Raw genomic sequence first — 23,923 nt, forward strand, 5'->3', positions numbered from 1 at the left:
CCATGTAACTTAGAGGGTCAGAATAAGCTCAGCTCCATTATGTAGTGTCACACACTGAAACAAGTATTTTTAAAGGTACCGTAGCTGTTCCAGTATCATTGAGGTTTTCCGATTAGAGGATTTTAATGTGCTGTGCACTGTTAGTGAAGTATGAATTTCAATGAAATCCACAACATTCTGTGAAGCACAATTTCAAAAGAAGAACAAAAGTATCTTAAACATAAAGAATGATTGAACAGAAGAAATGTTAAAATAAAACAAAATACAACTTCAGATCTCGGCTTTCAAGACAAAATATTGTGTTGTACTGATATAAATAAAATAGCTCGTTTTGTTTTATGATGAAAGCTGATGGAAGACACCAGATCAATATCACAGCAAAATATGAGTTGAGAGGAAATGTGATGGATTTTGCCAACTAACAAACTTGGCAAAAAGGTCACACTTTTATTAATTTGCACCACGTAGATGGGTAAAATTCCAATCCAACATATAGGATTTCCTGTCTTCCCAAAATGCAATGCAAATACCATGTACAAATTTGCCTAAAAATTTTTAGGCATATCTGTTACTTCATTATATGAAGATGAAACACACAGCTGATGATTAGAAGCTAATTATACAAATACTGTTCTGCTGCGTGTTGCTCTAATCTTCGTGTGTCTGTCTGTCAAAAGAGACAAAAAGAACAACACAAGTTCCTCTGCCCCTCCTGTCTTCATTCTGTTGTTTTTATCAGTTTTTTCTCTCCGCAAATGCACTCAGCCAAAGGCCCTTTTTTGTGTCTGGCATTGTTTTGGTTTACCTCATTGTAACCCCCCAGCTCCACACGTCCTGATTTCAAAATATAAGATAAATCTACTGTTTCAACGTTTCTATGTTGGTCTGAAAAGATTCTTACTCAATGATGCCATCTGCTGGAGAACGTTGTTGTCAACCCAGGATAAAAACTGTGACTGAGTAATAATCATTGATTAATACAATTTCTAATAGCCAGCATTTCACTTCCGTTAGAATATCTGACCCCATATGATCATATTAAGTCTCTTAAGTTAAGTATTAATCATTTTTATTTGAATGGTGTTAATTACTCTAATCATTTTAATCTACAAATTCTTATGCAGTGATGCAAATTGGTCGTAAGTATGCTGATCCTGATGAAAATTTAATTTATTAATGAACCTGAGACCCAAGTAGTATTAAAATATAAATTTGCACATTTACTGAATTAATATACAAAGCACACATTAATGGCACTTGTGGTTTACCTGAGTTTAAAACCAGTCTACACTTCACAATAGATTATTATTATTGTTGTTGTTGTTTGTTTGAGTTCCAAATTAGTTTACAGAATGAGTTGCAAAACATCATTTTAGAAATTATGAAGCACTGTTACAGATGAACATACCCAACATTATTTAAAATAGCTAAAATGCTAGCCATACCACTACCAGGTGCAATATTAGTGTCTCTTCTGTTGCTTTCTTTTAGTGCAAGCTTATTTGAGCAGAGTTTTTGTATGTTGTTATATCGCTGTAGTGCTAAAAAAAAAAAAAAAAAAAAAAAAAAGGCTAAATCCTCCACTCAACACTGTCCTTCAAGAAAAAAACACTACAGCTCCAGGAAAATATACTTTATTCTTATCTTATCTGCACCGTTCACACTCCATGGGTTTGTTCCCTTGGCTCTGAAATAAAAGACACGCAGGTCACAGGGTGTTCAGGGTTCAAGACTGCTGGGTGTGGATGTGTGTATTAAAGAAGGACGACTCCAAAACATTGGATCCATTATACTGCACAAGTGTTTTTTGACTGGACGCGCCCTCTGGCGGACAACTGCAGACATTGCAGCTGTATAGAAAACAACCTCTGGCCGACGCAATTTCAGCACCACGACGACCGGACAGTTCCCACTAAGACGGTTAAGAGATGTGACAAGTGTTCGCAGTTTCATTGTGTTGAGAACTGCGTTGCTGTAAAAGGAAGAAAGATCTCATATCTTATCACAGCACTGTCATTTGACTACAATTTCCCTAGCAGCTGGGTTTGGGAGAAAATGGAAGTTATGTGATCTGATTCCTCTCTTGTATCCTTAAATGTTAGGTTTCTGAATATGCATAACGTTGTTCTTGGTGCAGAGTCTGAGAAATACTATTACACCTCTATTTTAGGATTCCCCAGCCATCTGAAAATAAGCCAAGCTGACCTAAATATGACTGCCCCTATGGATCACCTTACCGCAGAGAAGGTTAGCCTGCTCCCCTCCATGTTCTCTGTGGACACTAGTTTCCTTATTAGCGGAATTATTTTCAATCTGAGCCATAGGACGACCTAATTACCCCTCTCATTTTCTGGCCAGTAGCCAGCTCTCATCTGTTGATGGTAGGAACTAATTCCCTGAGAAGTAAGATGTAAAAGGGCACATACAGAGAGAGAAGCCACAGGCGCCCGAGCTCACATTCAGGTGTGGCATTTGGAGTTGAACCCTCCCACATTTCCCCTGATGCTTGTATTCGTGTTCGCGGTCTTAATTAAAATGGTATTTCGAGAGAGGAGGTTCTGTTTGTTCAGTTAATGAACCCCACTATTCTCTGCGGGCAAATGGAAATGCAAGCATTCCAATTAGCATATGTTAGCATTTTACTATGTTTATTCCTTACCGTGGAAAACAGCTTACCAAGGCGAAAAGCTTTCTACCCTTGTAGGAGTAGCTGTGGAACTTTTTCACCCCAAAATAATTGACTCAAGCCAATTAAACACAGATCTAGGAAACTTACATCTGAATGATTTATGCATGTAGATCGACCGGACCTGTGGGTTGGGTTAGACCTTGAGTTTTATTTCAAATTACTCTTAAATCATGCGTGTGTAGGAGGCATAAGCAAGACCATATGAAAAAAATACTTTATTTTCATAAATGTATACAGTACATGTTGGGGAAAATCCCCCCCATCATTACAGTAGTCTGCGTCATGGGGCAGCTTGCATATACATTAACATACTATTTGTCATATTCACACAAGCTGTGTTAACAAACACACATACAAAAAAGAAAGAACACCTTTTTCTTTTCATGTAACCAAAAAATATAAATCCGTAAGTATGTGCAAAATCATTGTCCAGTAATGCTTTTCAAAACATTTTGGATGTAACTGCTGCTCCAGTTTGATTGTCTAAATAATAATAACAATAATAATAATAATAATAATAACAGACACATTGACGATGTTGCAGTGGCATGTCACATAAATAGCCATCAGATTACATTTCCCTCCAGCCTTTCGGCCAAAATAGATTGTCCATCCATTATTTCTATTTCCAAGTGAATTGCAGCTCCTCTCTACTTTTCATACCACTTATAAATCATATGTTCATTAATTTATGTACTGAATGTTCTCTCCCTCTGTTTTCATATTAGGTTATCCATCATTTTAATCATCCATTTAGGCATTCGTTGAAATGTCAATCATTGTACAGGTCATTATTTATCATCGCAGCCTCTCCTTGGGGAGACATTTGAAGGCGTCGCTTCTTGCCAAAAGTGGAGAAGGAATTGTGGACATCCAGCTCACTTCGCTGCACGGTGGGCCTCAGGGTGCAAAAGCCTGACGGTGTCCCAGGGATGTAGACATTGTGGTGGTAGTCAGGTGGAGGGTGAGGATGTGGGTGGGATGGGATCGATGGCTGCTGCTGTTGGGGAGGAGGTGTGCACCGAGGAGTCCAGGGGCGAGAAGGGAGCCCACTGGGTGAAGGAGACATCTTATAGTCTAGATGTAGGTTGAAAGGAGAGGAGAAGCAGTTAGTCATTACAAAATATTGACTTGCTGCTGAAGTGCTGTTGTGATTTGCATTATGTAAAGCAAAGTTTAGTGCTTTGCAATCAGGACAATGAACAATTGCACACAGCAAAAAAAAAGAAAGAAAACAAAACCAGAGCCGTAATGTTGCTGAATATAACCCTGTTTATATCGGTTGAAGTGGGGATGAGGTAAGCCTGTGCCAATAAATCACTTAAGGGAGCAACAATGAGAAACACAATATCATTACATGAAAGCGTGGAGGTGTGCTGTAAACAATACCGATGTCAGCATGCGCATAAAATAATGTAAATGAAAACATAACCATAAAGTTGTGTAGTTTTGATGAAAGCTGTTTTTCATGCACCATATCTGGTCTCTCTTACCTTTCATGCCTCTCATGTGAGTTCCCCAGGTCCAGTACTGTCCAGGTGCCATGGAGGTGACATAATTTTCCGGGTCTGCGTGCATGGCCTTACGCATGAGGGTGCCATCCATGTTGATAGAGTTATAACTAGAAGTAAGAGAATAGTCCCTGTTACGACACACCTTACTAATAATTTTGAACATGCAATATCCATAAACATATTTGCAACGGGCTACTGAGGGGAAAAACTGAGATTGCTTTACACTACTTTGATAAAGGTTAAAGGTCAAAATGGTACCTTTTAATAGATGAGTTCTGATTCTTCGTGAGAGTCCAATCTGTGTTTGGCTGCTTCAGCTGCAAGGAAAAGACATGTTTGAGTTAACTGGAAATTACAAAGATTTAAAATGCAACATCATTCGGAGGAATGTGTCTCTTTAAAAATAAGTTTGACAACAAAGGACGTCTGTTCACTCCACCCTCCTGAATCGTAGAGGTCAGTGATACTCGACAGCAGCAGTCTATCATTGTGTTTGTACTGAAATGGAGACATGACTCTTTTTCTGATGGATCGTGGCTGCCGCCCTGTGGATGTTTGGCAGAAGACAATTTTTCAGAACGGGTGTGCTGTTGCCTTCAGCTACGGCTCGCCTGTCACTTATTTTTGCTTTTCTCCTCTGTGGCGCAGCGGGAAGGGTGAAGGAGAAGCAACCGAGTGATATTTATTCCTGGTTTGAGTCCGTAGTATGGATTGCACGCTCCATTAATTCACCTAAAGTTGTTAACACGGAGAATGCGACGTAAGCGTATTATTAGAATCGGTATTCAAAATACTCTCCTCGCCAACTACGCACAAAACCAATTAGAACCCCACCGGGATGAAACGAAACATGATTTTAATCTTCAAAGGAAACCGTGCCAGGGAGGAAATTAAGAAAATTACACACGTCATTGTTTTGTGGATTTTATGCATCATTTTACATTAATATTTGCCTGATGCTCCTCGAGCAAGGTTTTTAATTAAAAGTCTCACAGAGAGCCTTGAAAAGTTTGCGGCCCTTGCAGCTGTAAGAGCACCACCCAATGAAAAGCGCTCCACGTATTTATAGCACGGCACACATCCACGCACCTGTCCTTTGTGTTTTACACGCTTGAAAGTGTATTTAATCTCCCTTTTCACCTTCGATTCGTCAACTTAAGCAGGCCTAGGCGCTCGCTTTATGCGATGCCCAGATACTTTCAGTGTGATTCGTCTTTCGTGTGTCACTGACGACCTCACAGCGACACACGTGAGTGCGCTGAGGGACACTACCGGGTGAATTAGTGAAACCAATTAATAATAGGAAGGACACTTTCCCCTGAAGGAGTATAGCTGCGGGCAGAATAATCACCGTGACCTCGAAATCCCTCTGGTGGCCAGAGGTGTGTGTGCCAGTGACCGAAGTGACATTTCTCAGTCTGTCTGGTGGAGTCTGGTGTCACGGCTCTGAGTCTTTGTCCCCCCTCCTGCATTCTGATGAAAACGCGGAGACGAAAATCAGCATTACGCACACATTTGCGGTCTGCTGCTCCGTCTATTAGGATTAGAAAACACCCGTGCAGACTTCCTGCCTCCGTAAATTCCCTCTCTCCTTGTCTCCTGTCTTGCCCCCTTCTTCTGTTTCACCCCTCCTCTTCCCCCACCCTTGCTCGACAAATATGAACCCACATCTCTCTCCCTCTCTCTCCTCACATTCAGAGGACAACGCCGGGGCCGATCTACAGGCTGTCCACGTCTCAGTCCAGCCATGTCCTTGCACCCCCTCCTTCTCCTTGCCCCCTCCCCTCTCCACGTCCTCCCCTGTCTCCCCAAAACCGGCCATTTGCCATTTTTCATCAATAATGGACAGCCCCCCCTCTTGCGAATACGCCACATTGTGTGTGGTATAAAGGTTCGGTCGTGCTTGTGCCCTTGAGGCATAGTTAGTGAGGTTATCTGTCCTATATTGTTAGTTTGAGAACATGGAGGCGTGTGACAAACCCGACTGGTCGAACACGGCAGATTAATTCAAACACCTGTCATTTCACCTTGTCCGTCACTACATAACCTTGACTTTTTGCTCAAACTCAGGTGGATGCGCTGGAGGCAGGTGTGCGCGCTGCCTCACTGCATGGAAACTATTTGGCAATGACACTTGACTATTCTCGCAGGTCACAATCTGATATAATTAGTTCACTATTATTAAATGCTTGAATTGTTACCAAGACTGAACAGAGGAGTCAGCTTGAACTACATCTCTTCTTCCTCTCACACAGTAATTGACATCTCACTTCATTCTAAGACACGGCTTTTTGCACAGCATATGCTCCTCGCAAGATGGGGCTTTACACTTTCATTAACATGTCAATTAAAATGTAATCTCATGTCGTCTCATTTCATTTCCCCGGTGCAAAACATTACCATAGGCACCATAATTAGAATACATTATTGCCACAATTATTAGAAAAAAAAAGAGCCGGGACGACATTCTGTGCAACACACTAACAAGAGAGCAAAGAAGCAAAAACATGACTTTACTCAGTTTTTGCTCAAGTTGAGTTTAAAGCTGCGTGATTTGACCTTCATGGGAGAATGTCACAGTTATCAGATGGGAAATTGCGAGGCATTTAATTATGGAAATGAGTGAAACAGGAGGATTTAAACGGACAACACTATATGCTGATTTCACTGTACCTCGTTTGGAGTAGTTGCTCCATTGTTCACAGATGCGCTCCGGCTTTGCGCGTTCCACGAGTTTTCTGTGCTCTTTGCCTCGTTGTTCCTCGGTGTGCTGCTGGGGCTGCACGGCTTCAGAAACATAAAGTCACTTTTGGCTGATTCTGGGGTCAGACACACTTTATAACAATATGACTGAGACAGACTGCTATTTCCATTCACCTCCATGCAGTTCGTGGGCACTTTGGCGGCGGATGAAATCTGCAGGTTGAGGTTGGATTTTTTGAACACCTCCGGGGGCGGCTCCGGCTGAAAGCCCCCGCAGCAGCAGCAGGCTAACGGGGGCAGGTTGTACCCGCTGAGGGTCTCGCTGTCCTTGTAGCACTTGACCGCTGCCAGCACGATAATGGCCACCAGGAATATTAAAGATATTGTGCTCAGTGACACTATCAAGTAGAGAGCGAGGTTCGAGGGGGGCTGTGGGCTGAGTGTGAGGTCTCCGAAATCTGACAGCGACTCGGGCACGCTGTCTACTACTGTGAGGACAATGGAGACGGTGGCGGAGAGCGGCGGCTGTCCGTTGTCCTTGACTAATATTACCAGCCTTTGCCTTGTTGCGTCTTTTTCCACTAAGCGGCGAATAGTCCTGATTTCGCCCGTGTACAGAGCCACGCTGAAGAGCCCCGGGTCTGTAGCCTGCAACACCTGATAGGACAACCGGGAGTTCTGCCCCGCGTCTGCGTCTAACGCAGTTATTTTGGTGACCAGATACCCCGCGTCTACTGACCGCGGAACCACCTCTGTGGCCACCGTGCCGTTTTTGGGCAGCGGGGACACAATTACAGGTGCGTTGTCGTTCTGGTCTAAGACAAAAACGTTCACCGTGACATTACTGGCGAGAGGAGGGAAGCCAGCATCTTGCGCCTGTACTAAAATCTGAAAGTTTCTAAGTTGCTCATAATCAAAAGAGCGCAGTGCGTAGATATTGCCGTTGTCAGAGTTGATTGAGACATAAGTGGACACTGGCATGCCCTGAATCTGACCCTCGAGAATAGAATAAGACAGATAGGCGTTCTGGTTAGAATCGGGGTCGAACGCAGTTACAGAGCAAATGGAAGCGCCCGGGGCATTATTCTCGGTCACATAAACTGTGTATGAAGGTTGAGAGAACCGCGGGGGGTTGTCGTTAATGTCAGACACTTGAACAAGGATTGTTTTTCTGGTGGAGAGCGAAGGGGAGCCCAAGTCCCGGGCTGTGAGGGTGATATTGTACTCAGACACCGCTTCCCTGTCCAAAAACTCACTCGTCACCAGAGTATAATAGTTTTTAAAAGATGAATGGAGCTGAAAGGGCACGGTGCTCGGAATTTGGCAGTCAACGTTACCGTTCTCTCCCGAGTCGCGGTCCATGACACTGATTACGGCTATCACCGTGCCCGGCGGCGCGTCTTCCTGGACTGGAGTGGACACTGATGTGAGGATGACTTCGGGCGCGTTGTCATTCACATCCAGGATGTCCACCAGCACTTTGCTGTGCACTGCCACTGCCGAGGGCCCTCTGTCTTTTGCCTGCACGTACAGTTCATATACACTGGCTTTCTCATAGTCCACGATGCCTTTCACTCGGATTTCACCCATGTACGGGTCCACACTGAACAATTCGCGCACCTTGAGTGGTGCGTGCCCGCTGAACGCATAAGTAACCTCCCCGTTTGAGCCTTCGTCCAGGTCCGTGGCGTTCAGCTTCAGCACCAGCGTTCCTCGCGGTGCATTCTCCACCAGGCTCGCCCGGTAAACTGAGCGATCGAATACAGGCACGTTATCGTTTGCATCTAACACTGTAATAGTTATCAACGCTGTCCCAGAGCGCTCCGGTGATCCCCCGTCAAAGGCAGTCAGAACCATTTCGTGCTTTTTCTGCTGTTCCCGGTCCAGGGGGGTATCTAGCACGAGCTCAGCAAACTTGCTTCCATCGTTGCGTGTCTGGATATTCAGTATGAAGTGCTCGTTTGCGCTTAGCTGGTAGGAGCGCAGGGAGTTGGTGCCCACGTCCTGGTCCTGCGCGCTCTCTAACGGGAAACGGGAGCCGGGCGCAGCGGATTCTGTGATGTCAAGATTGAACTCGCTCCATGGAAAACTGGGAGAATTGTCATTCACGTCTAAAATCTCCACTTCCACTCTGTACAGTTCTAATGGGTTTTCAATAACCACTTGTAAGTGCAAAAAGCAGCTCGGGCTTCGTTCACACAGCTCCTCTCTGTCTATCTTTTCATTCACGAACAGAATTCCATTCTCCAAGTTCACTTCTAAATACTGCTTCTTTGCGCCAGAGACGATGCGAAACCGACGGGCTGACAGTTTGGCCACATCCAAACCCAGGTCCTCAGCGATGTTGCCCACAAACGCTCCATGCTCCAGCTCTTCGGGAATGGAGTACCGAATTTGAGCAAGAACCAGGTCCACCACGCATGCACACAGAAGCAGACATATAACCAGACCAGTCACTGGTACCCAGCTGCCTCTGGAGAGTCTGTGATCCATTTCAGCGCCGTGCGTAAAATCACCTCACCAAGACATCTTCTGCTTCATAAAGCCATTCACTTCTACAGCTTAAGAGTAAATATGGCAGGTGGGAAAAGCAGAAAAACAGCACAAAAAAAATCTCCAGATTTTAGTTTGTTACATCTACGTGTGTAGACAACTTTACCGAATACTTTAGATGAGAGAACAGGAATGGAGAGGAGAGTGAAGGCACCTCTCTCAGTGTTGTGCTCCACGCGCAACGCCGGTGGTGTGTGAACGGGGGAGGCTCGCTCTTTGATTTTCCAGTGTATTAGGCACTCGGAGGAGCTGGTGGGGAGGTGTGTGTGTTTGTGAGAGAGTGAGTGTGTGTGTATGTGTATGACAGAGAGAGAGAGAGAGAGAGAGAGAGAGAGAGAGGTGGAGGGGGTGGACGTAGCTCCTCGCAGCTCCGTATTGGAGGACGCAGACACGAAGTGCGACTCTAATTACTGTAGACGTTTAACCCTTTCCCATCCTCGTGTCTGCTCGTCTGACCCATTAAAGAGAGGAGAGGGCGTAAGTTTGACACCAGACGTCAGAGCCAGATTTGGATTAGGAGACAAATTGTGTTGGGGGTGTCGTTTTCTAGGCTGCATTTACCAGATGACATTTGATAAGGATTTGTCTCTATGGTGCCTTATAGGTCCAGGGTGGCAGTGATAGCCATTTTTATCATGTTTTCTTATAAACCCCCATTCTAGCAGCAGAAAAGAACAAATTATTCTCCGGGAGTTCCACTTGTGCGTGTTGCGATGCAGAAAACAAAACGCGGAGGCTTAAGCACTCATTCGCTGCGCCTCAAATGACCCAGCGGTCAGTACTAGTAGGCCCCTGGGACTCCATAATTCTCCTTAATTAGAGCCCTTTGAAGATGAATGCCCACAACTGCAAAACAGCCACATTCATTAATCATCACACACGAAATTGGGTTTTACCAAACGAATCTTTGATAGGTCAGGATATTCATTTTTAATCAACATTTAGATGAGTGTGAGCTACATTTTGGAGCTCAAAATGATTACACTGACAGCCATGAACTGACGATACACCATTACCACAACGCATTACACGACTTTAATTCACTTAAGTAGGCCTGAACATGGATCAACATAATCAACATAAAAGCAATGTCATAAAGCTTTAATCATACTTGTCTGTAATCAGGTGTTATTGTTAGGATTAGATGATGAATATCCCATAGGTGTTTACAGTTTGAGGGACAGAAAAGGCGCACGTGGTTGCTGAGAAATGGTTGCAAAAACTAAAACCTTTGACGAGATTATGAGTGACTCTACGAGATGAAAGCACTCCCACTGCTGTGTTTATGTGACCAAGAGGACAACTCTTTAGAGCGCAGCACATGTTTGTTCAGATCTAATCTTTTCCCTGTTAATCCTGGTCAGTTAGACAACCACTGAACGACAGAGAGCGCGAAGGAGAGAGAGGAACTGAAGGACGCCTTTGTGAATTCGGGTTCGTCTCTAGACAGACACGAGTGGCATCCTAATGTAAAACGGTGGCTTGAAATCTGAAAGTCTCTTCTTGGGACTGACGACACAGCCCTGGCCCCCGGGGCAGCGTTGGGCTTGTTAGCTACTAAAAAGAGAAAAAAAAAAGAGCGAGAGTGAGATGAGAGAGAAGGGACAAGAAACAAATAATTCCGCTTCCAGGGGCAGGTTTCTTTCACACAAGACGCTGTATTTTCTATTAAATTGCCCCCAAAACCTGGGGACTGCATCCTCTGTCGAAAATTGGGTTGATGGCTGGTCCTCTGTGAGAGTGATCAGGGAAACAAAGCCATGTCTTGCTTCTACTTGAGGAAAAAAAATAATAAAATAGGGCTGATGGGAATACTGCCAGTTGGAAATATCGCTTGTTTATGACATTTGCCTTTTGAACCAACTAAGAAAGAAACTTAAAGGAACGGAGGCAGTTTCTGTATATGTCATGTTCATTCTGGTGTTTCAAGAGGGGTAACAAAGGTCACCACCGGGGTCGTGTCTTAGTACAAACTGCAGTGCTACACAGTAATTCAAATCCTCTTTCTGGAAGACGATGCTGCATAAAAAGTATCACTCATTCTTCCCCTGTATGAGCAAAAGTTGTTGCCGGCCTATCTTTCCAACGAGCAGCCCAGAAATGCATCACCCTCCCCTTTTCAGGAAAAAAAAGTGAAATCCCCAGGTTTAAATAAGCAGAAAACACAATCTGCTTGTAGACTTAACCTCAAGCAGATGGTTAAGCTTCTCCAGAAATGATTACATTTCTGGAAAAGAAAAAAAAAATCACCACCAGCAGTTCCATTGCTTTCCCCTTCTTTTTAATTAACGGAGTGAAGGATTAGTGTGCAGCTATCCGGGATCAACCGTTCTCCGACGGAAGAATACAAATGTTTTGTGATAAATAATCCCAAAGCACTCCGGCCGGCGGTCCCTCGGTGCCTGTTACATTAACATGCATTACACGGAGCATTAAGCCGGTCTCATCCGCCCCTATCACCTCGCTCACCCCATTGTCCGACAGAAAGACAGCCATTACTTTCTCTGAACTGCCGCTCAACAGCCACCTGACCGTGACCCGGTGCTCCACTCCACTCTGAACAGAGCCACGGGAGGGGAAGGTGGCAGCGGCTGGATCAAGGAAGTTTCCAGGACTGCTGACGGTTAGGAACTCATTTGTTCTTTCACTCACTTAGAAATAAGGAGGAGAGTGTGTTCTTCAAGTGTTTTAGTTGACCATTCACGGGCTAAGTTTCATTTGGCCCAAAATGTGCAGAGTGTAGCCAACTGGGTCTTTGTTTTTATTTCGTGATCTCGTGGCGCCATCTACTGGACTTTATCCGGTATTGCGTGGAACAGAAAGGCCTTTTGTAGTGAGTGTTTATAATACGTGGTATGAAAAGCCGAGTTTTGTTGACGTCTGTTAAAGCACTTTGAATCAGGTTTCCTATGTGGATGCACGAAACCGCCTCAATATTGGCACTCTTCAGTGTTTAAATAACATTTGAGTTTTGTCAACATTGTACGGAGTTTAAAAAAAAAATAAGACTAACACTTTTGTGTCTGTAAAACACTTGTTAGATAATCAACACTAGCAGGCTACCCATGACTAAAACATAGTAGCATTAATGGGTGTACCAGAGTTGTCTGTAAGGATGTAGATAACAGTTCAACATGGAGAAATACAAGATTTCAGTATAAGTGAAAGTACATGAGCTTATCAATGCCTATCAAATGAAAAGTGCCCATCATAAAATCTGTAGTACAGCAGGTCATCTACAGAGATCAGTGTGAAGACGTCTGTGTTCCCTTCAAATGCATTTAGGTGATATCAAAATCCATTTTTGTGGCTTAATAAAAAGTATGCCGACATCCTAACCAGATACTCATCCGGAGCTTGTGATCCAGGACATTGTGGAAACATTTAAAGACACAATAAGAGTTTCGTTCAGCACTTCTTTGCGCTTTAAACTACTGACCAAGGCCTCAGTAATGGAGCCAAATTGTACTCTTTAAAGCATTGTTTTTTTTTCACAAAATGAAAAGCCAAGAGATTCTGATGTTTCTTCACAACTATTTTTGTGATGTTTTTCGAGTTCTTTCGAGACTTTTTGAAGAGGCTGGGCTTTTCTTTTGAAGCACGTGTATAAGTGCTGAGTTTTTGGATACACCATGCAGAGAAGAAATTTATAGGAAGATATTATATAGACACAAATGACAAAGTCAATAATGTAAACAAAAACATAGACATAGTCCTATATTAGTTCATTAATATAGATTTGAATGTTTTATAATCTACTTTGAAGGGACACTCAATGTATAAATACCCCAACACATCGAGTTAGTTTTCACTGATACTGGTCCTAATACTTTGAAAACTACTGACTGATTGCTCTGAAGGTTCATGACTGAAGCATAATGAACCCATTTAACTATATTAGTTTGAATTATTAGTGTTAAGGACATAAAGAACATGTTCTAATAATAACTGGTCTCACTAACTGCCAGTTCATGTGGCTGCATGAATCAAAAATGTTTATTAGGGAAACAAGACTGCAGTCTTCATCCTTGATCAGGCTCATTTGGGAAACTAGACTTCAATGTGCATTTAAAAACCTATTACAACATCTAAAAACATACATAATCAGTGCATTTTAAGCTGTGGCGAATTCGCTCATGACCATAATGAATTAATTCAGTTTGGGATTTTTTGGTTTTAAGCCTATAACACAGCCTGAATCAAGTAAGAGAGTCAGGCTGAGGTGTGTTATTGGAGCTGGATGTGATAATCAGTCTGCACTGCAGGTTAGATGAAATTATTGGAATAAATAAGATTATATATGATAATCAGAGAGCATGTGTCCTTCACCCAGAGTATGTCTCTCCTTAAAAACTTGATGGAGCTAATTTAAAAACACAACACAGTGAACGTTTATTAATTCTGTTCATAGTAAATATAATGTTTTTTCCATGTAAGCTTCTATACAGTCTGGCACACATTGTTTCCTCATGTAGAGTCTAACTTAAGAAGATTTATTTTTGTGCATTCTAACACCATTCATTTCAGTAAAATAGGCTGTGAATTGTCAATGCAAAACAAGTCTGATAATGTGATTAAGTTGTAAAGGTTTTTCTGATTACGTTTGACTTTTCACACTTGAGAGCCTAAAGAATTTTATTCTAATTGTGAAGAGCAGGTAAATCCACAAGAGCATAAAGTTACAGGCAATGAGAAATGTTTACTCATCAGCGACTTCCACTGGAGACAAAGATGCATTACTGAGCTGCTGTCTGTCACAAAAACTAGTGGTATTTTATTTTATGGGAGGATAAACTAATTTTATTCATTTTTCCGCGTTAGATTGGGATTGTAACCTTGCTAAAGTCATGTGATGGTGTCTGCCATCGGTTAAATCTCGTTTTCTAGAACATCGTAACACGACCCCAGCAGGTTATTTCTCCACAGACATGAGGTTTTTGTTGTAAATAAAGGCTGCTTAGCTTTTATCCTGAGATAAAGAGCTTTACAGAATTAAAAGGTGGAAAAAAGAAAACATCGGATAGTGCCCATGGTCGTACCCGGGCCGGCGGTCCGGGGAGTAATTTTGCCCGATCGGACGAAGGAGCCATTGAGCTAAACCGATGCAACGCTTTAACGAGTACGACTTCTTTAAATATATGAAAAAGTTACTGAATCTGCCGATGACTGATTTAACTCCATCTGTCACAGCCAAAAACAAGTCAGGAGTCACATGTTTAATAAACACAAAGCAGATGTGAAAATAAAGACTCATATAACGAGTCCATGATGAAATATCACAGGAGAATGTTGCTGGCGGAAGGACAGGCGCGTCCCTTCCTGGAAAGGTATCGATCACGTGGTCTGAGGTGACTTAGCGACATGACAGAACACAGTTTTATTCACTGACTGGTGATACGCAATAAAGACTGACTGAACAGTCCTATAGAGTAGAGAATCAGCTCATTTAATGAATACAGAAACCAAATTAACGCATTTATAACCGTATTTTTTCCCTCTGGCTGCATTGGTTAAAATATTATTCCGTTATATCTTATCCTTAAAATTTTTATTTATTTATTTATTTATTTAAGTCTTGTAATATTTATTTATTACGTAATTTGTTAAATAGATTTCAACATGTTCTGCAATCCTGAGAGTCACACAAGGTTGATGACATGGAATTGGAATATATGTTCTTCACCCAGAGTGTGTCTCTCATCACTTAATTTAGCTAATTGAAAGAACAACACAGTGAAAGTTAATTAATTGAGGGACGCACCAATCTGGATTTCTCATTTAAGTTTGTCACTGTGACCCCATCAGAGGTCGGGAGCGTTTTCAGTCTTTTATCCGTGATCTTAGTGCGCCATCTACCGGCTCTTTTGCGTTAAAACGTTACACATTTCAATGAAATAGGTTATGCAAGGGCAGTGCAAAAACAGGTTTCTTCATTTTTATTATTTTTTTTCCTTTACGTGTTTGAGTTCTTTTTTTAGTTCCCGATATTCCAACGTACAAGTTTGACTTTATCCACTTGATAGACTGCTTCACTTTAAAATAATTTTATTCAGTCTGTAAAGTAAAATGCACAAGAACATAAAGTTGTGAGATGTTTAATCATCAGCTCCTGCAACGAGAGGCGAAGGTGAATGACTGAGCAGCTGTCTATGACAAAAACTAATGTTGTTTCATTTTACAGAAGGATAAATTTCAATTAGAAAATTTGTTTCGTTTATTTTTCAAAACTCAGTTTGTCCTTACAGCCAAATGGGCAAAGAGCTCTCTTATCAAAGTGATGCAATGGTTTCTGGTTTGGGCTTTAGCTCATATTCTACAATGAAATACAGCCATGGTAGGATATTTTATTTACAGATATAACAGCCTTTTTATTCAGTTTTTTGTCAAATTAGGTATTTTTGTAGGAAAATCCCTATACTTTGCTGAAATGCTGAGATAAGTGCCTTACAGAAGCATGAAGGGAAAAAACACTGCAAACCAATGAAACTAACTCTCCAAGGTTGTTCTCCAGAAGTGTGTGTACAAAAAGCAAATGTTCAAAAACTGAAAGAATGTCTTAATCAATTAACATTTAATTTGACTTGATAGCTCATTTTAGTAACTGAAATATTCAAAATTATATAACATACTTGCCAATAACTTGAGTGAAGATGTGTGAATGTTGCATTTTGCTCTAATGTGCTTGATAGTCACACAGTAGCATTGGATATTCCACCTCCAGCTTGATCTGTGCTGTTCTTCTCTTTCAGAGCCACTTTCACCTCTTTGTTTAGATTGTGGTGGTGTTTAATGAATCATATTTATTACTATGCTGGCTATTAAATATCACATGCCCCATTTTCTATAACTGTTGTGAGAACTGATGAGAAGAAAATCATCACATTTTAAGGTTGTGCTTGTTTTACCCATTTACAATCTACAATTTTAGGCTAAATTCTCTAATCATTTGTGCTCTGAGTCTGACCGTGATGGTCAAAGCTGTTGTGGGAAACTCAAAGTTTCACAAAAACATTTAGTGAGTTCATTTAACTAGTTCACACTACGTAACACGTGAACACATCAAAGGTGCTTCCGCCTGCTCACTGCTCTCTGATGTTTCTGCTTCCTTGCCGCTGTCTTCATCATCATCTGCAGACTGCATTAATAATCCAGTTTTATCTTAGCACACTCTGCAGAATCACCCAGTGAAGCTTTTTTTTCTTTATTTGGTACCTTCTCTACACGTCCATGTGACATAGGAAGAATTTATTCCTGCATCACTAGTCATCTGTATAAAACAAAAACACTCCTGCATAATTTTGCCTTTTTTCACCTTTAATTTGTAGATAATGGTTGCCCTACAGTGCACAGTTTAAAAAAATAATGACTACCAATACAGTTTCAGACATCAAAGACATTATGCATGTGTAGGTTGTTGCACAGTCTTGTCCACTGTGTTTATTATTTTTGTAGAGGCTAACTGGAAATAATGTGTTTTTATGTCTTATAACATTAAACATTTCTGTCAAATCTTATATTAATTATCAGTACTAAATAAGCCAGTTGATTGTCTTGGCTTTTAAAGGTTTTTATTTATTAATAATTTAGCTCACGAGTTTGAATCTTTCCACTAAATGGTCAGCAACACTTTAAAGTAATTAATTCTACCTGTGAAGTGCAGTTAAATCCACAAAGTTCTAAAATGTTTACTCATCAGCTACTTTTACTGGAGTTAAAGATGAGTGACTGAGCTGCTGCCTGTGACCAAAAAAAAAAAAAAAAAATGATATTTGGTTTTTAAGAAGGATAAGCCTCAGTCCAAACACTGGAAATATGTTTTATTTGTTTTTCAAACTCCGATTTGGATATTAGTCAAGTGTTGAGCAACGTGATGTGATGTACTCTGGTTTTTCAATTTTTTCAATTCAATTTTATTTATATAGCGCCAATTACAGTCAAATTGTCTGGAGACGCTTTACAGAACCCATATGCCTGGTTTAGGTTTAAGCTCCTCTTCTAGAACATCATAACATGGACAGAGTATGTTACTTCCTCATAGGCTTAACATATTCGTTGTAATTAAAAGCTGTTTTACTTTTAATGTTGAGATAAGGCACCTTACAGAAGTAGAAGAGACAGAAAGATTGCGACCTTAAAAAGAGCAAGAACAGAGCGTCAGAGAAGGAATAAAAGGGTATACAAATGCTTGTCTGTACAGTTTTTAAAAGCTTTTCATTGACACTGACATTCGGTGGAGCTTGTTCCACAGTGTCAGTGAGAAAAATCTGTTTATAATTTTTGTGTGTTAGGCTTGACTATTAAACGATAAAACTCATTTTCCAGGGTTGTTGTTTAGATGTTTATTTGTATAGAAAGCAAAAAAAATCAAAATTGAAATAATATGATAATTACCTGATGCCTAATTTGACTAAATAGCCCATTTATGTTATCAGAAATATAAAATATTTGCCAATCATTGTATTTATTGTAATGCAGCAACCACTGTTCCCTCTAAGCTGCGCGCGTGCGCAATTGCGCACTGCTGACACGGTCTCCGCGCACAGAAAATCTGCGCTGCGCACAAAAAAAAATCCAGCCTAAATTGTAAATAAAATAAACACGTAACAATTCGTTTTGTGCTATTTTTCAATGTGAGTCAGTGAGTGACCGGTGACTGGCTGCTGCAGCCAATGATGCGATTCACATACGTATTTACCATAGACTGTATATAATGGTGTTTACGCAGCTAATCAACGTCAGGCGTCCTTATGTGCGGCCACCGTTGTTCTCATAGATATGAATGAGTAGATAGGACACGCCCCTTTGAGCTGCGTGCTACAGCGAGGCTAAGCTAGTGGGGGCAAAGTTTCAGTGCATTCCGTTGATGTAGACGGCGTGAAAACGGAAACAAGTGTGCCGTCTCACTGTGCTGCATACAATTACACACTGCGTCGTACGATTGAGACAAGGAAACTTGGAATGACTTTTCATAGGTAAGAATAGTTTTTGGCTCTTTTTTCATTATGAAATCTTGTTGAGAGCTTCCAGTCTATGAGAGCTAACTAGTTAGCCACTAGCAAAACGCTAAGGCGAGCTAGCAGCTTGACAACCAAATACCAGACGATTAATAGTAGCTGTAGTATAGTTGTACAAGCAGTAGTAGTAATACTAAAAGTACAAGCAGCAGTAGTAGTATAAACAGCTGTTAGAGTCGTAGAAGTAGTATCAGCATTTGTAATAGTATTACAAGTTGTAGTAGCAGTGCCAGTATCAGCATCAGTAGTTACTGTACTAGCACTACTACTAGTAGTAGTCACATTGCTATTACTACCACCAATACTACAAATAGTAGTTATAGAGCCTAACTCATGTATATCCAGATTACCATCTATGTTCTTCCTCCAAACCCATTTTATGATTGGGATTACAGGCAGTTCTTTAGGACTGCTCTCAAATAATTGAAATGTTACTAAACAAGGTTATACTTATCAAATTAAATAGCTCTGGTCTCCAGTATATTGGCGAATTCGGTTCTTTGTACTTAATTTATTAGCATGATTTCTTTTTAATATGTTGTGTACAGACTTAATTACTTCTCTGTCTACTTTTCTTACTCCATGTAGGTTTCCCAGAGACTATGGGTTGAGGAGGAATTGGAAGTTTGTCGGCTTAGACCTGGTGTCATTCCATCAGTGTTAAACTTCCCGGCTCATCTTGGAAGAGTACGTGCCAGAAAGACCACGACCAAGCAGCCTTGAGATCTTAGGCAGCGTCTCCCTGAGGTGGGTGTCGACGGTGTTCACGGTCAGGTCTGTGGTAATCCTGTCAAAAAACAAAACAGAAAAAAATCTAGATTATAAATCAACATGTAACCAAAGTACTCTGTGTATAACGCCATAGTATAGGATGAAGTTCAGAAAATGTCAAAGTATAGTATGCTTTACTCAAGAATAACATAGTATGGCCTGTAGTTCATAGTACAGCATGTTGGCAAGAAAAAAAACAAAACATAGATTATTATGTGGTTCAAAAAGCGCAAAATGATAGGATGTTGCCTAAAATTGTCATGTATGATATGTGGTTCAAAAAATAGTGCAGTATATTGTCAAAATAGTATGTAATTCAAGAAAACATCAGGGTATAATATGTCATCTAAAAAATGCCATGGAATAATAATTTCATTGCACAAGTAAAAGTGTCGTAACTTTTAAAACTGTTGGAATTCTTATATGTTGCTAAAAAAAAACAAAAAAAAGTCACAGTAATATGTCAATTAAAAAAGCCTATAGTATAGCATGTTGCCCAACAAACATCATAGTATAGCATGTCGCTCTAAAAACGTCACAGTATAGCCTTTAGTCCACAGCTGTCAGTAGGTGAGGAGTAACACAAAAACAGTCCAAACGCTGGTTTCCAGAGGGTTAGACGAGTATTTATTTGAAAGAGTAAGTTTACAACAACACAACATGTGAGGGGGTTAAAAACAAATGGGTGTTAGTAAAATAAAAATAAATAAACAGAACTAAAAGTGAACTTCATGTTGACATTGATGGGCATTCCAACCAGGAACAAAGTAAAAGATAATCAATACGAAAAAAACTTTTCCTGTTCACCTCTTAAAACCCCAAAACACACCGCAGTAGCACCCTAAACTAAAACTACCAATGGGTTCCCTGTTTTCCTTTCTGAACAATTCAAAGGTCCCTCTCTATCTCCCCACACATCCACCAACCACTGGAACACATCTCCAAAGTTCTGCCAGGCCAGCTCAGCTTCCTCTCAGAAGAAGTTCCACCAGATGAAAGAGCCTTTTGAGAGGCAGCTGGCATCGTGATTGGACTGTACTTTGGTCTGTTCCAATCCAGCTTCAGCTCCAGAGACGGCAGGCGGGACGAGTCAACGGAGGCCTGGTGGACAAAGGCATGCAGCTGAGTACAATCCAGAAAACAACAGAGGAGGAGTGCAGCGGCCAGAACACACAGAGTAGCATCCTATGTCTCTTAGAAAACATCATAGTATAGCCTTTGGTATAAAAACACCATCATATACATCGTAGATTGTACAAATAATAAGTCAAAGCAAAGAGACATACATTGTAGAATTATAGTAATTGTGGGCTGACTGATTTACTGATTATCAGTATTTTATTTTTTACTGATTTACGGTAATAAATAAATTTAAAAATGGCTCTGAACATTTATCTACCTGTGGTGGCTCTGTCTTCTGGAGCGATTTGATTGGTTATACGTCACGAATAGAACTCCTTTAACTTAACGTCTGTAAACAAAACAAAAACGTATCAACAAAGTTTTCTGTTAGAGTTTGTGTTCTTCTAAGTTTAACTCCAAGATTTTAAATACTTTCATTTACTGCAAATGAATATCTACTCCAAATGTCTCACTAATAATCATTATCAGCCTTAAAAACCCACAAAACACCCCTCTATACTCGACCACACTTAGTACAGTCCGGTTCCCCCTTCTATAAATCTGCTTGGAATCGTCCACTTCCTGTTTGTCAAAGTGACCTTCTACCTGGACAGGTTTTGTTGGAGCTCATGCAACAAACATTTTGGGTAACTGCAATTTAATATGGATGGATGACACTGAATTAGAGTCTGTTTTAATGAGATTGAGTTCAGATGTGTAGCTCTGTCATTAAATAGGAAATTATTTCCCAGAATTCACAGAGAAAAGTCTGAAATGTTTGCTAGGTTAGCGTCCCACATGTTCTTTGGCTCAGCTAAAGCTAACTCTCTCCAGCTTGTGGATCTCTTGAGTTGCTTGTTGTTAAAATATCTTGCTAGAGGTGCTGAAGCTCAGAAAGTCTGAGATGTTTGTTCAAAATAAGCTCATTCTGAAGTCTGATCTGAACTGTCCTCTTTTGTTTAAACTTTCCCTAAACTTATGAGTTAATGACAGAGCAGCACACCCAGACTCAGTCTCATTTATGTAGAGATTAAACTTCAGTGTCATTCATTGATGTTAAAGTGCAGTTTTTCAAACGTTTGTTGCACATGCTCCCGACCAAAGCAGTCCAGGTGGAAGACGATGTGAAGAGAAAGCTCCAGAGGATATCACACATTTACGTTGGAAATAAATGTCCTTTAATTAGACATTGTCAAAAGTTGGATTTCCCTTTAATGATGTTCAAATCTTTGTTGAGTGTTTTGTTGATGTTGGTTTCTAAATGTTTTCTGACACTCAGCCCCAAAGATTAAAACCTTTTACGGCTCACAAGCTGCAACAATTCACACATTATCAACTATCTTTCTGATTAAACTAAGATAAAAAGTGAAAAACTCCCTGATTCCTGCATCATTAATGTAAATCTTTTTGTTTTTTATGACAGTAAACTGAATATATTTGGGTTTGACATTTTATAAACCAAAACAAGAAATGAATTACTGGAGAAAACAATCAACAGATTAATGGACAAAGAAAATGTGTTTTCCAACATGTATGGCTGAATTAGTCCAACATTACAAGATACATACAATTTTAATTCAATTTTATTTATATAATGTCAATTACAGGTCAAATTGTCTCAAGACGCTTTATTTTTATATTTTTTGTCATATTTAAAATGTGATAAAGTAAGAAATTTAAACCTCTTGACTGATCCAATTTATTACTTGGTTTTTAAGAGACTAATCGACAACTAAAATAAGTTTCTCCACTAAAACTAATAAACATGAGGTCAAATAGAAGGAACAGTTTTAAATACTGCAGTCCCACGACGACAAGAATAAAGTTTGTCAACAAAAACTAAATCTGTTGGTGGATTCCATTAAAGTCCTAATAAATGATAATAAAGTGTGATACTAAAGGTTTGTGGTGCTAAAAATGTCCAAGTAAAGATATGAAGTTGAACATCTGGATGGAGGTTGATAAAAGTTGACCTCCCTTCATTTCTCTGGAGCGACTCCATGGATTTTATGGATGGTGGTTAAAGACCTGCTCTTCTAGTCGTCTTCCTTCTAGTCGCTGTAAAAAGTCAGTCCATCCTGGCAGACTTCAACACCTCTTCATGACAAGTTCTGCCTCCGACCTGGTGGAAACTCCAGAAACTCGGGAAAACCTGTGGAGACTCGAAGAACTCGTGGAGACTCGAAGAACTCGTCGGGCGGGGGAAGGTGTGGTGGGCGGTGGGGGAGTAGAGGGGGGAGGCCGCCACCCACCTCCCCGCCTACTCTCCGCCCTGACTCCACCCAGACTCCGCCTTGGCTCCACCCATGTAGTCACTTCAGAAACTACGATGTCAAAGGGACGACGAATTTATTTCTTTGTATCTGATCTGTAGCTCAGTGAGTTAAGGATTTGCCTATGGAGCTGCAGGTCGCTGGTTCAAGACCAGACCCTTCTTAAATTTTATCAAAATTCTGACAAAGACAAACAAAGAAAAATGCCAGGTGGTGGGTCTTGAACCGGCTACCTTCCACTTGGTAGTCTGTCTTCTTTTCCCCTGAGCTACTCGCTCAGATACTAAATTTTCTTTTTTTTGCGCATTTATCATCTATTTTTTGCCATTTTTGAGTTTTTTTTAAACTTGAGTCTCGACTCGACCGTTTTTTTCAGGAGGTTGGGCTTCAGCCTTTGTTCTGGAGGGTTGAACCCTCAGTTCCAAGACTTTCAAAGCCTCCACACCTCCCGAGTCCTCAGGACCTGAGCTTTCACACAGTCTGAGGGCTGAAATTTTCTAAGTCCCACAGTAGTTCTCTGTTAGATTTAACTTTGAGACAGTCCAAGGACTGATATCTTCTAAGTTCCTGAGTAGTTCTCTGTTAGTTTGAACCTTCAGACAGTCTGAGGACTGAAATTTTAAAAGTTTCTCAGTACTTCTCTGTTAGTTTGAACCTTCAGACACTCTGAGGACTGAAGTTTTAAAAGTTTCTCAGTACTTCTCCGTTAGTTTGAACTTTCTGGTTAACAGAAGCCTTAAAACTTGTGACCATGAGTCTTGATTTCACATTTAGACCATCCATCAGAGTTCTTCTCAGACCTTCACCTGTGGGTTTTTTAGAAATCCTCAACAAACTTTGATTCTCTTCACTGAACAGTAAAGTTTGTGGAGATCAGAAGGTAACAGTTTGATAAATGCCTTCAATTACTAGTAGACTTTATCTGGAAAGCAGTTTTCTGAAACGAGTTCTTAGTAAATCTGTCCACAATCAAACCAAGAACATAGAAAGAGGAAATGTTTGAAGAAACAACTTGTTTTCATTTCAGACTAGAAAACGCTTTAAGGCCTTTATCTCTTTTTGATCGTTTTATTGTCTCTTCTGTTGAATTTGATCTTCTAAAGTCTAACTGGTGTCTTTTCAAATGTTTTGTCTTTAGTTTGATTCTTCTTAAACGTTTAGTTTTGCTTTTTTCTCACCTTTTATTCTTTTCTAATGTCTGATTTGATTTCCAAATGTTTTGTCTTTTTAATGTTTGTTTTTTCAAATGTTTTATCAGCTTGTTTGAGTTTTTTTTCTTTTCCC

At 40.6% G+C, this 23,923-nt stretch overlaps 1 protein-coding gene across 2 annotated transcripts; it reads right to left on the reverse strand.

Moving 5' to 3' along the window:
* Positions 1 to 2,891: 2,891 nt before the first annotated feature.
* Positions 2,892 to 9,727, reverse strand: si:ch73-233f7.1 (uncharacterized protein LOC100537710 homolog). Of its 2 annotated transcripts, XM_035954434.2 has the most exons (5): positions 7,081 to 9,727; positions 6,877 to 6,990; positions 4,462 to 4,520; positions 4,183 to 4,310; positions 2,892 to 3,766 (listed from the first exon to the last, which is right to left on the reverse strand). In XM_035954434.2, the coding sequence occupies exons 1-5, from the start codon at positions 9,397 to 9,399 to the stop codon at positions 3,462 to 3,464; spliced, it is 2,925 nt and encodes a 974-aa protein (XP_035810327.2). In that variant the 5' UTR covers positions 9,400 to 9,727; the 3' UTR covers positions 2,892 to 3,461. The 2 variants fall into 2 exon arrangements, with proteins under 2 accessions (XP_035810327.2, XP_023139533.2); XM_023283765.3 differs by having other exon boundaries at positions 6,877 to 9,727.
* Between the last annotated feature and the right edge of the window lie 14,196 nt (positions 9,728 to 23,923).

Source organism: Amphiprion ocellaris, chromosome 13 (genome assembly GCF_022539595.1).
Source record: "Amphiprion ocellaris isolate individual 3 ecotype Okinawa chromosome 13, ASM2253959v1, whole genome shotgun sequence".
Taxonomy (NCBI): domain Eukaryota; kingdom Metazoa; phylum Chordata; class Actinopteri; family Pomacentridae; genus Amphiprion; species Amphiprion ocellaris.